Source organism: Bombina bombina, chromosome 3 (assembly GCF_027579735.1).
Source record: "Bombina bombina isolate aBomBom1 chromosome 3, aBomBom1.pri, whole genome shotgun sequence".
Lineage (NCBI taxonomy): Eukaryota > Metazoa > Chordata > Amphibia > Anura > Bombinatoridae > Bombina > Bombina bombina.
The window spans coordinates 217,656,910-217,673,637 of NC_069501.1; the positions used below are offsets into that span (position 1 = coordinate 217,656,910).

The window sequence follows — 16,728 nt, forward strand, 5'->3', positions numbered from 1 at the left end:
TGCATTGATACAATAGGGTACAATAAAATACAAAAACAATAATAAAAATACACATTATATGCAAACATTTAACATAGAGCAGGTATGAAATATTTAATCAACCATGACAGGAGCATTCTGTTTTGAGATATGTATAGAGGGATCTCTTAAAGGATTTTAGGCTTGGGGAGGTTTTTAAAGTGTGAGGGAGGTCATTCCATAATTGTGGCGCTCTGTAGGAAAAGGAGGATCGAGCTGCTTTTTTTTTGTATTGAGGCAAGCTAAATAATGTGCTGTTATTGGATCGGAGGTGGGAATAGCAGGGGAGAGCATTCTGCTCAGGTAGGGTGGGAGCTTCCCAGAAAGGCTCTTAAAGACAAGGCAGGAAAGATGGAGGGTGCGTCTGGATTCCAACGACAGCCAGTTTAGTTCTTTTAGCATGTCACAATGGTGGGTCTTGTAGTTACATTGTAGCACAAAGCGGCAGAGCGAGTTATATAACGTATTTAGTTTATTAAGGTGAGTTTGCTGAGCAGGTGCATATACTATGTCCCCATAATCCAAGATAGGCATCAGCATTTGCTGTACAATCTTTTCCTTTACTGTAGGGCTGAGGCAAGATTTGTTTCTGTACAGGGCACCTAGTTTTGGATAAAGTTTAGAGGCAATTTTTTCTATGTGGAGTCCAAAAGATAGATTGGGGTCTAACAACATACCTAAGTATTTAAAAGAGTGGACTGCGGTCAGCATGCAATTGGATTTTGTTTTGATGCGAAGATGGGAATTTTGTAATTTATGTATTTTAGGTCCCGTTCCAAAGATCATTGTGACCGTTTTGTCAGTGTTTAGGAAGAGTTTGTTTTTTGAGATCCACTTTTCTACCTCTGTGAACTGGTCTTGGAGCACTGTTTCAAGCTGCACCAGATCAGATTTGTTTGCATAGATTACCGTTATAATAATACACTTTTTACCTCTGTGATTACCTTGTATCTATGCTTCTGCAAACTGCCCCCTTATTTCAGTAATTTTGACAGAATTGCATTTTAGCCAACTTAGTTTAAAATGACATGCCCTATTTGAATCATGACAGTTTTTTTGGACTTGACTGTCCCTTTAAAGAGGAGGTCCAAAAGTGGCCTCAACTATCATCCTGGAGGTGTACAGAATATTTGGCATAATATCTGCATATTGTAATCTTTTTTGTCTTTTGTTAGAAATGTATGTTACCAATTTACAATATCACTTGTTTGTATTCCAACATTATTGTGTTATGAGACTACATATCCTATGTATGCCTTTTTTTCAAAACCTCAAATAAAAAACAATTAAGAAAAAAAAACATTCCCCAGTTTTGCATAAACAACACAGTTATAATAATACACTTTTTACCTCTGTGATTACCTTGCATCTATGCCTCTGCAAACTGCCCCCTTATTTCAGTTCTTTTGACCAAGTTGCATTTTAGCCAATCAGTGCTCACTCCAGGGTAACTTCACGTGCATGAGCTCAATGTTATCTATATGACACACATGAACTAACGCCCTCTAGTGGTCAAAATACATTCACATTAGAGGCGGCCTTCAAGGTCTAAGGAATTAGCATTTGATGCCTACCTAGGTTTAGCTTTCAACTAAGAATACGAAGAGAAGCAAAATTGGTGATAAAAAAGTGAATTGGAAAGTTGTTTAAAATGACATGCCCTATTTGAATCATGAAAGTTTATTTTGGACTTGACTGTCCCTTTAAAGGGATATACAAGTGCAAAAAAAATGCTCTAATATGTCTGAACAATTTTACTGCACTATTTCTTGTAAATAACGGTATGTTTAACTCCAGCAAAGGGATTAAACAAAATGTTTGATATAAAAAAAAAAAAAAAAAAAAAAAAAAAGGGTCAACTCTGGGCTTTGCTGCACTGGAAAAAGCTGGTCATGTATGTTATTCCATATACAGTAGTTATCCATGTACTCATTTCCATACAGTCAATGCTTATATATATTTTTTTTATCCTCCTAGCCCTATATTATGTTACAATATTATTATTACTATTGAATGTCATAAATAAATTCACCCTGAACAATACAGTTTGATAGTATGTCTTACCTATGATCACTTTTGCATAAAAAAAATACATTATACATGGAAAGGAAGCTTTGAAATGTAAATTACATTTGGCACACAAAAGGGAATAATGCAGCAGACAGTCAGACTTCTTAATAAATGCAAAGCAAGATACAATAACCTAAATTTAATTTAACTCTAGAAAATGCAAGATAAATATATATATATATATATATATATATATATATATATATATATATACACACACACACACACATACACACATTGTATGTATATATATATATATATATATATATATATATATATATATATATATATATATATATATATATATAGATAGATATACCTCACTTTACAGCACTTCACTTTACAGCGATTCGCTAATACAGCGCTTTGTGGAGCTGAAGTTGAACCTCCAAGGATTTTGAAACACTGCTGTAATCATCGTGAGATTGCGAGAAAAGTGAATGGCACCATTTTGTTATGCTTAGTTCACTCTGTTAACAGCATTACAGTGCAATCTGTGTCTCAGTGCTATAGTCTAGCAAATTTTACTACAGTAATTGTCACTATTTTACAGGTACAGTATTTATTGAATACTAATTGAATACTTGCTGTGCTAGTGTTAAACTAAAGGTAGCACTATTGCACCCCTAATATATGTTAGTTCAAACATGTTTTCAAGATTTTAAACATTGAAAACAAAGCTAAAACTGCCTTGTTTCACTTTAAGGCGGTTTTCACTTTACAGCGGTGCTCCGGTCCCTAATATATTATTATTACACCCTGCCTGTCATTTTTATTTACTGGATGGAGCTTTTAAGAAGTAATGACATCACAGTGAGATTAAAAAGCAAGATGGTTTGGCATTTAGTTCTGCTATGTGCACCTTTCTCATATTAACCTCAATACAGCAAGGATAGCTGATGACCTAGTGAGGAATATCAAGTAGGCAGCCAGATTGGACAATCGTGTCAAGAGTATTTCATAGGGGCAGAACACATATCTGAGCAAGCAGATGCTCTTTAAAATTAAAAGTACATATTTGCAACCATGCAAATTTGTACACAGATGAACACAGGACAAAAGACTTTCCAGTGTTTTAAACCAGTGCCTGTCCCAAACTATTACAAATAATGATCAAAATCACTAAGTATAGTAATCCTTTAACTGCATCTGAAAGGTATTAAATAATGCTCCAAGGAAATCACATTAAATCAACAGTAAATAAGGACAAACACAGCCAGCTGGTGTTTAGTACTCTGCACTGAAAAGCCTCGTCACTGGTCTGTTTGTGCCTCCTATTTACTGTTCCACTAAGACTATCATACACATTCTCAAAACCCTTCATTGTATTGTCCTATTCCAACTTTATTAAAATAGAACAATTTAACAATACCTCAGCAGGCATATTTCTAACTTACTGTCAATTGCTACTGTTACAAATAAAGTAAAAAAAGTATGCAACTGAATAACCACAAAAAAAAGTCAAAACAATATAAAAAACAGCAGATAACATTACTATTATTGTAAAACAGCAAACGATTTTATATATTTCTGATGTAAAGTATGTAGGGGGTTATTTTATATCAATATTTAAATAAAAATAAAAAATAAAATTGTCGAGACGTTCAAAAATACTATCAAAGTATCCGTACATCTATCTCTGCGATGCTTATATAGTTCAAATCACACACAGCAATGGAGTTTCCTGATAAGTATTTACAGGGAGTAAACATCCTGGAAAATGCTTAGCGTCCTTCTTTACAGTAAAATGAATGTACATATCCTGAGGAAGTCTGATCTAGACAAAACACAACAGCAGAGATAGTAGATCTACTTATTTATTACGCGTGTGTGTAACAGATAACCCAGTACTCTCTGGTCATATATAAGACCTAAGCTCTAGCCATACAGCACTCACACATTTTTTTTATTTTTTGTACCTAGAGCTCTGTTTGGAGAACAACTCAAACCGTTAGCTTACAAAAAAAACTTTAAGGGGGCAGCCGGAGCTTGGGTCATTTAAATGTCAGCATTACATTAAAAAGTTAAAGTGTTTCTTCATTACAACTGATGAATTAAAGGGATAGTGTAGTCAAAATTAAACTTTCATAAATCAGATAAGACTCGGCTCCAGAACGGATGAAATGGGGAAGCATTTTTTTATTTTACGAGGGGGCACGCATTTTTTACAAAGCATTTATGAGAGTCAAAATAAGAGCAGAGTGAGGGGACATCCCTTACAAGAGAAATAAAATAATGCAATTACCACTCACAGTGACATCAGTGTTTCTAATCAAATACACTCGCAACTGAAGCATCTGACAGAAGCACTTCTAATCCATACTGCACTGAGACTATAGTGGATATATCAAGCAAATGCACATAGAGAATAAACTACTGGATAATGTAATCAGCTGGTAATGTTAGTAAACAACATAAAATATGCGTGACGTGGAGATATATTAGCATCAGGAAACAACACGCTTTGCCTGTACAAGCTTGTGAGTGACCCTCTATGCCAGTCACAGGCTCAGAGTGAATGCTGCCCACCTCCCCGGTGGGTATATAATGCGGGCACAGAGCAGGGTCAAAGCTCGGTTAACACTATATAATATGGTAAATAGAAAAGCTTGGGACTTACTGGGATACAGCAACCGGTGTGCGCCTCTGAGGGCCGCCATGTTTACGTAAAGTGGAAGCATTCCCTTCGTTAGTGTGCTGCTGCTGTCGGATGAGAAGGGCTCCTTCCCCTACTGCTTGTTTTGCTGGCCCAGTGCAGGCATTGGATGGTAACTTGAGCATGACACGCATATGGGCTGGACAAGAGGTTGGCATTGTATAAGGAACCACCCACTGTGTGTGACTGGTATAGACACGCTATGCTGGGAACACCTACTGCGTGTGACTGCTATATACAAACTATAAAATGGGAACCCACCCCATGATTGATATGTACACAATTTGCTGGTATCATTTGTAAACTGTTCCCATTGAGTGACTGGTTTACAAAGTTTTTTGAGAACGTTTACAGTTCGGGGCTGGTGTCACAGCTACCCTAGGTGAAGGCGCATTGCGTGTAAGAGATTTATTCTATACAGTCTCCCTGTAAGAGTCTGGTTTGCACACATTGTGCAGGGAACAGTTTCTGTGTGTTGCTTGTAAAAGGTCAGCATAATTCCACTGAGAAAGTGATACACACACACAATCAATATGCTGTGTGAATACCCACTTGGTGTGGCTGGTATAACTAGGGTTACCACCTTTCCAGAATTAGGACACACTTAGTTATACAATAATAAAATTATTTTTTGAGGGGGCACAGCATTCCCTTTGGGCGGGCATTGACCCCCCCCCCTTGGAGCCGACCCTGAATCAGATAGAACCTGAAATTTTAAGCCACTTTCTAATTTACTCCTATTATCAAAATGTCTTGGTTCTCTTGGTATCTTCATCTTAAAAGGCTAAAATGTAAGCTTAGAAGCCGGCCATTTTTTGGTTCAGCAATTGGCTAGCGCTTGCTGTCTAAATGTAGCTATCCATTGAGCAAGCGCTACCCAGGTTCTGAACCAAAAATGGGCCTGCTCCTAGGCTTACTTTCCAACATTTAAATAAAGATACCAAAAGAACAAAGAAAATGTAATAATGGGAGTATATTAGAAAGTTGCTTAAAATTACATGCTCCATCTGAATCATGAAAGTTTTTTTTTTTACTAGACTATCCCTTTAAACTCCATCTAAAATATCGCTAACATACAAGATCTGTCTATACAAAGGGATAAGTTTACCATCAATGTTACAAATGAGGCTTTTTCCTCCTCTTGCCAATTAAACATTAATATTTTCAGTTCCTATGATATAACACACAGAAGACCCACACGCAAGAGTTCCATATAATCATAGATGCATTTTTTTCAGTTCGTTTTCAACTTTTAAGGCTTAGGTCTTTGTTTACATAGATAGACCACAAGTTGAATCTTATAAAAAGCTGATGACATCAGTGTACTGTATGCTAATATATTCTGATGCAGAAATACTACCAGAGTCGCTTAAATGTTTTACTTTATGTTTTCAGTTTACAGCGATTAAACTTATAACAAAACAATTAAACGAATGCAGTGAATTAAAATGCAAAAATGGTGATAATTTAAAAGACCTTTAAAAAAAAAAAAAAAAAATTGTAACCTCCCTGTCAAGAGACATACGATCTGTATGTCCCAAACTGAATCCTAGACATTATTACATGCTTGCCTATTTTATTACACCTACAGGAGGGTAGGTGTAATAAAATAGGCAAGCATGTAATAATGTCTAGGATTCAGTTTGGGACAATGCCTTGATTTGGTTATCAGGCTCCATGTAATTAATCATGAGGAAAGCTACTCACATTTGCAAAAGGATCACAAGCCTTTTAATTAAGAGTTACATTAAGGGCCACAGAAGGAGTTATCTTCCTACTGTCCCCATTCCTTTGTTGCCTACATGACACATGCAGGGCTCCTAATTTTTGGATTATTCTAAAGGAATAGGATACCAAAGGATACCAAGAGAATTTAGCAAGCCAGATAAAAGAAGTTGGAAAGTTTTTTTTTAAATTGTATGCTCTAACTGAATAATGAGAAAACATTTTCGGTTTCAAATCCCACACTTTTTACATAGAAACCGTCTTATGAGCTATCTGGGTGTGTGATAAGTTTGTGGAATACTAGTCCACCAATTATTAAATACGTTTACAAGCAAATACTCATTGCAAATGTACTTTGCTACATATTTGTTTGTCCTTTAAACAATGCATTAAAATGAGCTGTTAATCCCTCTGCAATTTTGCAACATAATTTCGTTCTGAGCTGGAATACAGGACTATTAAAAATAAAAAAATACTGACTGCATTGAATGGAACATGAAACTGTTAAGTTCAGCACAGCAGCAAACAATTTAGACAACATTTAGAATTATTTTGCAGTCTTCCATTTTATAAATTACAACACAGCGATATTCTGTGTGCTTTCACCATGCAAAAAATAAATCAAAAATACAAAATATTCTTAATCTAGCTCCTCCAGTTCTACAATCGCTACTTTAAAAAGGGTGCTGCAAATATGTACAAGGCTGACTAGAAAATATCACAGAATATCTCTGTAAAAATGGAAGATCTCTTACCTCACAATTTCCCCAGTAACCACATCCCTTTACAGATGGGCTTTCAATAGCTAATACAGAGGGAAGTGTTCAAATAACATGTGTCACTTTCTTATGAGATCAGTATGAAATCCCAAAACTTTATAACAAAATAACAGCAATGATTGAATTCAGAACTGATGATAAATTGCCTGTTCTTTTTTCCCCACACTATGTACATGAAAGTAAAAAAGGTGCTGAATGGAAACTACTCAAAAGAGCAGTTAGTCTGGTGGGTTGAGATTATCGCCCAACACTAATATGGCCGGCGATACGCCAACCGAGGTGTTATTTACATCATGATGCCATCACTGACGCATACAAGGGCAGGATACCACAATGGTTTTTAATAACCTCCTAATATCCTTAGGTTCAAGCCCGCTTTTGTTTGTTTACTCTTGAAAAAGTCCGTCTGTGAGCGGACAAAATGCGTAGGGTAGGTCGAGCCTAAGGACGGCGTGTACGAGGACATCCGTAGTGGCGATGGTCCTGTGAAACGGTAATACCTTTTCAGTGCATCCAGAAGCTGCGGGTCGGCAGCCAGGAGAATAGGCTGTCAAGGGAGACTGTATGGTGGTCATCCACATGAAAGGTTCTTTTACACTTTTAATTATGTAAGTGCAATATAGTGTGTGTGTATATTCTGTGAATATTAATAAAGCAACGCTGTGAATCGTAGGTGCGCTCTTGTTTTTTCTATTGAAATAGAGATTTTTTTATTTATTTTTTAAATTAAAAAAAAACACACACAAAAGGCAAATAGGTATAAAATAAGAATGAATGTACCACATTTACTAAACACAATATATTTTTATTAGAGTGATACATTTGCACTAAGCGATCCACATTAAGGGGTTGTAAATAATGTCCAAATATGATATAAACTCCGGATTGACACAACTGAAATTGTTATTTAATGTGGTTTTGCAAACACTTCCACATTCTCCAAAAATAAAATTTTGGCCACTTTGAGGTTTTATATATCACATTCTACTACTCAGCCCCACTGAGCAAAACTCTCAATGTCATATTTCATAAAGATTGCTACTTTAGTTTTTGCTGTAGCTTTACCTAAAATCCTCATTCGGTTTCACTCAAAAAGACCTGAACTGATTTACACGCAAAAAAGTTTCATGATTTTTTATGAACTGTGTTCATAAACTGTGAAAATTCACCAAAATTTGTTCAGCCGCTAATCTTTATAAATGTTTGCTAACTGTACACATATATATTAGAAATGCCTCCAATGAACATTAACTGTACTATGCAAAATTATAATAAAAAAAAATATTAATGATTATAACTCATACTCCAAATACTCTGCTTTGTCAGAAATTACTCATTTAACAGAACAGAAAGAATTGAAAACTGCCTTGCAAAACAAAAACCACCTTTATAAATCACAAAATAAAATGTCAAAGATTAGGATGCTATGTTATTCATTACTTGTCATAAGATCTCAATACCTTGTATGCCTAATTAGCCTCATGTATAAACCTGCATGACCCAATTCCTGCTTCCCAGGAGTTAAACATTCATCCCTGGATCAAGCATATGAAGAATCAATAGATTAATCTATAATGATTCAGCATTTGAAAACGAATTACCATTACATCATTGTAGGTATATACAGATAAAACTTCATCACACCCACTCTCATTACAAACAACTGAATAGCATTTTATATTTAAGGCTGGTTTGCCCAGGTAGTTAACTAGAATAAAATCAGTAGATCTATAAAGTAGAGATCATCAACACAATAGTTGTGCAATATTCCATTTTTATATAGCAAATATTGATAATGCAGCCTAGAGTTAAAACAAAATGTGTAAACTTATTTGTGCAAAATTATGGTCTTGGATACAGGATTTTTTTGCACAAGTATATCATGATTCACCACCAAAAGTATTAGGACACAATATGTGCAAGCTATAATTTCCTTAAAGGGATAGGAAAGTCAAAATGAAACTTGCATGATTCAGATAGATCATGTAATTGTAAGAATCTTTTAAATACACTTCTATTTTCAAATGTGCTTCATTCTCTTAGTATCACTTGTTGAAAACGATTACACACATATCCTACACTAGTGGGAGGTAGTTGCTGACTGGTTCCTGCACACGTGTCTCTTGTGATTGGCGAACTAGATATGTTTTGTAAACAGCCAGTAGTGCAATGCTGATCCTTCAGCAAAGGATAACAAGAGAACGGAGTAAATTTGATAATAGAAGTAAATTGGAAAGATGTTTAAAATTGTATGTTCTATCCAAATCATGAAATAAAATTTCAGGGTTTCTTGCCCCTTTAAACGTTTCATAAGCAAAAATTAAAGGGACATGAAACCCAAAAATTTTCTTTCATGATTTAGGTAGAACATACAATTTTAAACAACTTTCCAGCTTACTTCTATTATCAAATTTGCTTCATTTTCTTGGTATCATTTGTTGAAGGAGCAGCAATGCATTACTGGTTTCTAACTAAACATATGGGTGAGCTAATGACAATCTTTAAATATATGCAGCCACCAATCAGCAGCTAGAACATAGGTTCTTTGCTGCTCCTGAGTTTTCGAAGATAAACCTTTTTAGCAAAGGATAACAAGAGAAGAAAGCAAATTAAATAGAAGTAAATTGGAAAGTTGTTTAAAATTGTATTCTCTGTCTAAATCATGAATGTCTAATTATGACTTTACTGTCTCTTTAAATTAGCAACAAAAAATTTAAAGAGCGCTGCTAAAGTCTTAGCACCGCTCTTATAGGGCAACTTTGGCCTATACATGCAAGGGGGCAGTAGATCTTCCCTAGAATAAGTGAAGCGTTTGCAAACAATTTACAGTAAATACTACTAACCAAAGACACTTTTTACAAAAGGGACAACTGTTTTCACACATGACCATATAGTTCTGGTGACACAGAGCTAAGGGACAGAGCAACTGGACAAACAACACAGGTTATTACAATGTAATAGGCCCAAGGAAAGTATTCAGCAAGTTGCCAGATTTGTGAAGCGCTGCTCAGCTCTGGTCTATACAGTACATTACAATGTAATACCAGGGCACAGCAATTAGTACATTCCCTTGGGGTGGCACAAGTGGAGACGTATCACCCCTCAAATGATTAAAATGTGGTATTCCTCAGAACAAACAGTACATTCAGAAGATTAGCACAGTACTAGCTTACACAATTTTTGGTTTCTAACTTTCTAGTCTATAAAGCTCACATCATTACAATATGAAAGATTCTGTATACTGCTTCATCAACACAGAGATGTGAAACCCCATTCTGTGGCTTATTTGAATGTTATATATATATCCCTCAGAAATGTAATCAGTAAAATAGCTTAGGGTGGCACAAAGCTAAGTTTCATTATCAAAGCTTTCGTGTCTATAAAGGCTAGTACAATATGACAAATCCTGGCACAACAATGAGACATTGATCAGGGTGGCACAGAAATCACCTGTAGATAATCATAATGTATTATACCTGGTAAAAAAAAATCATTACAGTGCTAATAGAGTGACATAGTGGTAAGGAACATCAACCTGCAGGTTATGTCAGTGTGACAGGCCTGGCTATAGAAAGGGAGGAAGCAAAGGATGGGGAAAAAGACAGAAGAAGCAGCTTTGCACATGCGCAGTACGCTCCGACGGACACAATTAGCAGGAAGACTTGTAATAATAGACAATAGGAAGCTATCGTTCAAATCGGTACTCACCGACACACAGGGGCTGGAGGTAGTGCTGGGGGTAGGGGATCTCTGCACCGTGACCAAAGCCATCTAAGAGAAGCTGGGATATGATGCTAGTAGCGGCTGGGCTGGCATTATTATCCCAGTAAGAAGAAATTAAAAGGGCGCAAGGTACCGGTGAATCCCAGATATTATATTAAGCAGACCGACGATGTCACCTAGAATGTGTGATCCCTGAGAGGGTTCAAAATAAGAACCCTTCAGCAACCGCCGCCTTACACACACAGTGAGCAGTAAGAGCAGCAGCGCTGTATGAGAACAGCACACTGCGCCTGCGCACTTGTCAACCGTCACCTAGACAAGCCCACTTTACACTCTTTCGCTGCCTTTAATGTTATCAACGCGGTCTCGGAGAACCTTCAGGTGATGGACAGGTCCGTGGTTGCTACACCATTGAAAGCCTATTGTTTATTAATGCACTCAATGCGGCGAACTTCCCTTGTAATTCTGTAGTTATATACCTCATCGAGTTATCAGCCAACCCTACTGGCAAACAAATGGTTGTTAACTCCCTCGGCCCCAGAATATGATCGGCTTGTCAAAGAATCATGATCTCCTAGTTACAGCGTTCATCCATGCTCTCTAGCCTCTACGTTATTCGACTGTGTTAATTCTCTATAGGGCTCTCATATTTTCTCTTTAGAGAGAACGGGCTGTATTGAATATGAAAGCGGCGAGTCAGTTAGTAAAATGCACCAGCGGGCCTTGGGCTACCCTAAAACCATAAATAATACTCAAGTCCTTTGCACCTATTGTGTTACAACGCCTCATACTGACTTGAACATAGCTCGAGAAAGGGCAGCAGACGTTTGATTTAGAGCTAAAATGGTCAATTCTATTTAATTGGCTGACTAAGGTTGAACTTGCCAGGTGTCCAGTATTCAATCGGATAGTCCAGTATTTTAGCAAGCTAAACAGTTAAATCTTCACAAAAACACTTAATTGTCCATTTTTTAAAGTCCATGTGTGTTCGATAAATGTAAAAAGCCTCTTATGCCTCAATGCATTACAAATATGGAGAAGTGAGGGGCAGTCAAGGGGGTCAAATCACTTCTGTTTACTTGTGTTACTGTCAGCCAAAAAAGTAAAATTAATTGTTACTAGCAGTCAAAGGGTAACACTGCTGCTCAGTTGTGAAAAATATGCATGGTGGAAGAGGTGAAAAAGAGCAGGGGATAAGGAATAGCTTTTTGGGGGGCATTGTGTCACCCTAGCTACTAATGTGCCCAGTCACCGACAGACAGGCCTGCCCTTTAGGCAATGTGAAAGGGGCGCCGGCCGGCGGCCCCGCACTTTCAGGGGTTATCTGTGTAGTAGTAACACCAGCACTAGGTTATCTTGGTATAAACTTTTATTGGAGTAACATTAAAAGCAGCAACGTTTCGTGGTTACACCACTTAGACAGGGGTGAGGGAGGGTATGTGAATGTTGGGACGGGGCTAGGGGAAGGGGAATAAGAGCACTGGGATGTGGGGCCCCCGCAAATTTGTCTTGCCCAGGGCCCACAAATGCTAAGGTTGTCCCTGCCGACAGATTGTCCAGTGTTTTTGTGGAGGGCAGCTGGCCACCCTACCGGTGGCTAATTGTAACAGATCAGCTTCTTGCCTCAGAAACATGATAAAGTCCTATGAAAGAGTATGTGTATTAATTCAATACATTTATAATGCATACACAAGCAAGGGAAAGTAAAAAAAACAGAATTTATGCTTACCTGATAAATTACTTTCTCCAACGGTGTGTCCGGTCCACGGCGTCATCCATAACTTTTGGGAATATTCTCTTCCCCAACAGGAAATGGCAAAGAGCACAGCAAAAGCTGTCCATATAGTCCCTCCTAGGCTCCGCCCACCCCAGTAATTCGACCGACGGACAGGAGAAAAAACAGGAGAAACTATAGGGTGCCGTGGTGACTGTAGTTAAAGAAAGAAATTCATCAAACCTGATTAAAAAACCAGGGCGGGCCGTGGACCGGACACACCGTAGGAGAAAGTAATTTATCAGGTAAGCATAAATTCTGTTTTCTCCAACATTGGTGTGTCCGGTCCACGGCGTCATCCATAACTTGTGGGAACCAATACCAAAGCTTTAGGACACGGATGAAGGGAGGGAGCCAATCAGGTTACCTAAACGGAAGGCACCACGGCTTGCAAAACCTTTCTCCCAAAAATAGCCTCCGAAGAAGCAAAAGTATCAAATTTGTAGAATTTGGCAAAAGTGTGCAGGGAAGACCAAGTCGCTGCCTTACATATCTGATCAACAGAAGCCTCGTTCTTGAAGGCCCATGTGGAAGCCACAGCCCTAGTAGAGTGAGCTGTGATGCGTTCAGGAGGCTGCCGTCCGGCAGTCTCGTAAGCCAATCGGATGATGCTTTTCAGCCAAAAGGAAAGAGAGGTAGCAGTAGCTTTTTGACCTCTCCTCTTGCCAGAATAAACGACAAACAGAGAAGACGTTTGTCTGAAATCCTTTGTTGCTTCTAAATAGAACATTAAAGCACGAACTACATCTAAATTGTGTGACAAACGTTCCTTCTTTGAAACTGGATTCGGACACAAAGAAGGCACAACTATATCCTGGTTAATATTCTTGTTGGAAACAACCTTTGGAAGGAAACCAGGTTTAGTACGCAAAACAACCTTATCTGAATGGAACACCAGATAGGGCGGATTACACTGCAAAGCAGATAACTCAGAAACTCTTCTAGCAGAAGAAATAGCAACCAAAAACAGAACTTTCCAAGATAACATCTTGATATCTATGGAATTTAGAGGTTCAAACGGAATCCCTTGAAGAACTGAAAGAACTAAATTCAGACTCCAGGGAGGAGTCAAAGGTCTGTAAACAGGCTTGATCCTGACCAAAGCCTGAACAAAAGCTTGAACATCAGGCACAGCTGCCAGTCGTTTGTGTAATAAGACAGATAAAGCAGAAATCTGTCCCTTTAGAGAACTCGCTGATAATCCCTTATCCAAACCTTCTTGGAGAAAGGAAAGGATCCTAGGAATTTTGATCTTACTCCATGAGAATCCCTTGGATTCACACCAACAGATATATCTTTTCCATATTTTATGGTAAATTTTTCTAGTTACAGGTTTTCTGGCTTGTACCAGAGTATCTATTACAGGATCCGAAAACCCACGCTTAGATAAAATCAAGCGTTCAATTTCCAAGCCGTTAGCTGAAGGGAAACTAGATTTGGATGTTCGAATGGACCTTGTACTAGAAGATCCTGTCTCAAAGGTAGCTTTCATGGTGGAGCCAATGACATATTCACCAGGTCTGCATACCAAGTCCTGCGTCGCCACGCAGGAGCTATCAAGATCACAGAGGCCCTCTCCTGCTTGATCCTGGCTACCAGCCTGGGAATGAGAGGAAACGGTGGAAACACATAAGCTAGGTTGACGGTCCAAGGCGCTACTAATGCATCCACTAGAGTCGCCTTGGGATCCCTGGATCTGGACCCGTAGCAAGGAACCTTGAAGTTCTGACGAGACGCCATCAGATCCATGTCTGGAATGCCCCATAATTGAGTCAACTGGGCAAATATCTCCGGGTGGAGTTCCCACTCCCCCGGATGGAATGTCTGACGACTCAGATAATCCGCCTCCCAGTTTTCCACTCCTGGGATGTGGATCGCAGATAGGTGGCAGGAGTGATCCTCCGCCCATTTTATGATTTTGGTCACTTCTCTCATCGCCAGGGAACTCCTTGTTCCCCCCTGATGGTTGATGTAAGCAACAGTCGTCATGTTGTCTGATTGGAATCTTATGAATCTGGCCTTTGCTAGTTGAGGCCAAGCCCTGAGAGTGATGAATATCACTCTCAGTTCCAGAATGTTTATCGGGAGAAGAGACTCTTCCCGAGACCATAGCCCCTGAGCTTTCAGGGAGTCCCAGACCGCGCCCCAGCCCAGTAGACTGGCGTCGGTCGTGACGATGACCCACTCTGGTCTGCGGAAACTCATTCCCTGGGACAGGTGGTCCTGGGTTAGCCATCAAACGGAGTGAGTCTCTGGTCTTCTGATCTACTTGAATCACTGGAGACAAGTCTGTATAGTCCCCATTCCACTGTTTCAGCATGCACAGTTGTAATGGTCTTAGATGAATTCGCGCAAAAGGAACTATGTCCATTGCTGCAACCATCAACCCTACTACTTCCATGCACTGAGCTATGGAAGGTCGTGGAACAGAGTGAAGAACTTGACAAGCGTTTAGAAGTTTTGACTTTCTGACATCTGTCAGGAAAATCTTCATTTCTAAAGAATCTATTATTGTCCCCAAGAAAGGAACTCTTGTCGACGGAGACAGGGAACTTTTTTCTATGTTCACTTTCCATCCGTGAGATCTGAGAAAGGCCAGAACGATGTCTATGTGAGCCTTTGCCTTTGAAAGAGACGACGCTTGTATCAGAATGTCGTCCAAGTAAGGTGCCACTGCAATGCCCCTTGGTCTTAAAACCGCTAGAAGGGACCCGAGTACCTTTGTGAAAATCCTTGGAGCAGTGGCTAGCCCGAATGGGAGAGCCACAAACTGGTAATGTTTGTCCAGAAAGGCGAACCTTAGGAACTGATAATGATCTTTGTGGATAGGAATATGTAGATACGCATCCTTTAGATCCACGGTAGTCATAAATTGACCCTCCTGGATTGTAGGTAAAATCGTTCGAATAGTTTCCATTTTGAACGATGGCACTCTGAGAAATTTGTTTAGGATCTTTAAATCCAGAATTGGTCTGAAAGTTCCCTCTTTTTTGGGAACTACAAACAGATTTGAGTAAAACCCCATTCCTTGTTCCACAGTTGGAACTGGGTATATCACTCCCATTTTTAACAGGTCTTCTACACAATGTAAGAATGCCTGTCTCTTTATTTGGTTTGAAGATAAGTGAGACATGTGTAACCTTCCCCTTGGGGGTAGTTCCTTGAATTCTAGAAGATAACCCTGAGAAACTATTTCTAGTGCCCAGGGATCCTGAACATCTCTTACCCAAGCCTGAGCGAAGAGAGAGAGTCTGCCCCCTACTAGATCCGGTCCCGGATCGGGGGCTACTCCTTCATGCTGTCTTGGTAGCAGCAGCAGGCTTCTTGGCCTGCTTACCCTTGTTCCAGCCTTGCATCGGTTTCCAAGCTGGTTTGGTTTGTGAAGCATTACCCTCTTGTCTAGAGGCTGCAGAGTTGGAGGCCGGTCCGTTCCTGAAATTGCGAAAGGAACGAAAATTAGACTTATTCTTGGCCTTGAAAGGCCTATCTTGTGGGAGGGCGTGGCCCTTACCCCCAGTGATGTCTGAGATAATCTCTTTCAATTCTGGCCCAAAAAGGGTTTTACCCTTGAAAGGGATATTAAGCAATTTTGTCTTGGAAGATACATCCGCTGACCAAGACTTTAGCCAGAGCGCTCTGCGCGCCACAATTGCAAACCCTGAATTTTTCGCCGCTAATCTAGCTAACTGCAAAGCGGCATCTAAAATAAAGGAATTAGCTAACTTAAGTGCGTGAATTCTGTCCATAACCTCCTCATACGGAGTCTCTCTACTGAGCGACTTTTCTAGTTCCTCGAACCAGAACCACGCTGCTGTAGTGACAGGAATAATGCACGAAATAGGTTGCAGGAGGTAACCTTGCTGTACAAAAATCTTTTTAAGCAAACCCTCCAATTTTTTATCCATAGGATCTTTGAAAGCACAATTATCCTCGATAGGAATAGTAGGGCGCTTGGCTAGTGTAGAAACTGCCCCCTCGACCTT

The 16,728-nt window shown here is 39.1% G+C and overlaps 1 protein-coding gene across 2 annotated transcripts in view; it reads right to left on the minus strand.

Annotated features, from left to right (window-relative positions):
* SSH2 (slingshot protein phosphatase 2) overlaps positions 1 to 11,219 on the minus strand; it is a 479,353-nt gene extending 468,134 nt beyond the window's left edge. For both annotated transcript variants that reach the window (XM_053706138.1, XM_053706137.1), the window contains exon 1: positions 10,957 to 11,219. In XM_053706138.1, the coding sequence (XP_053562113.1) occupies positions 10,957 to 11,019 (63 nt within the window). In that variant the 5' untranslated portion in view covers positions 11,020 to 11,219. The remainder of the gene's footprint in view (positions 1 to 10,956) is intronic.
* Between the last annotated feature and the right edge of the window lie 5,509 nt (positions 11,220 to 16,728).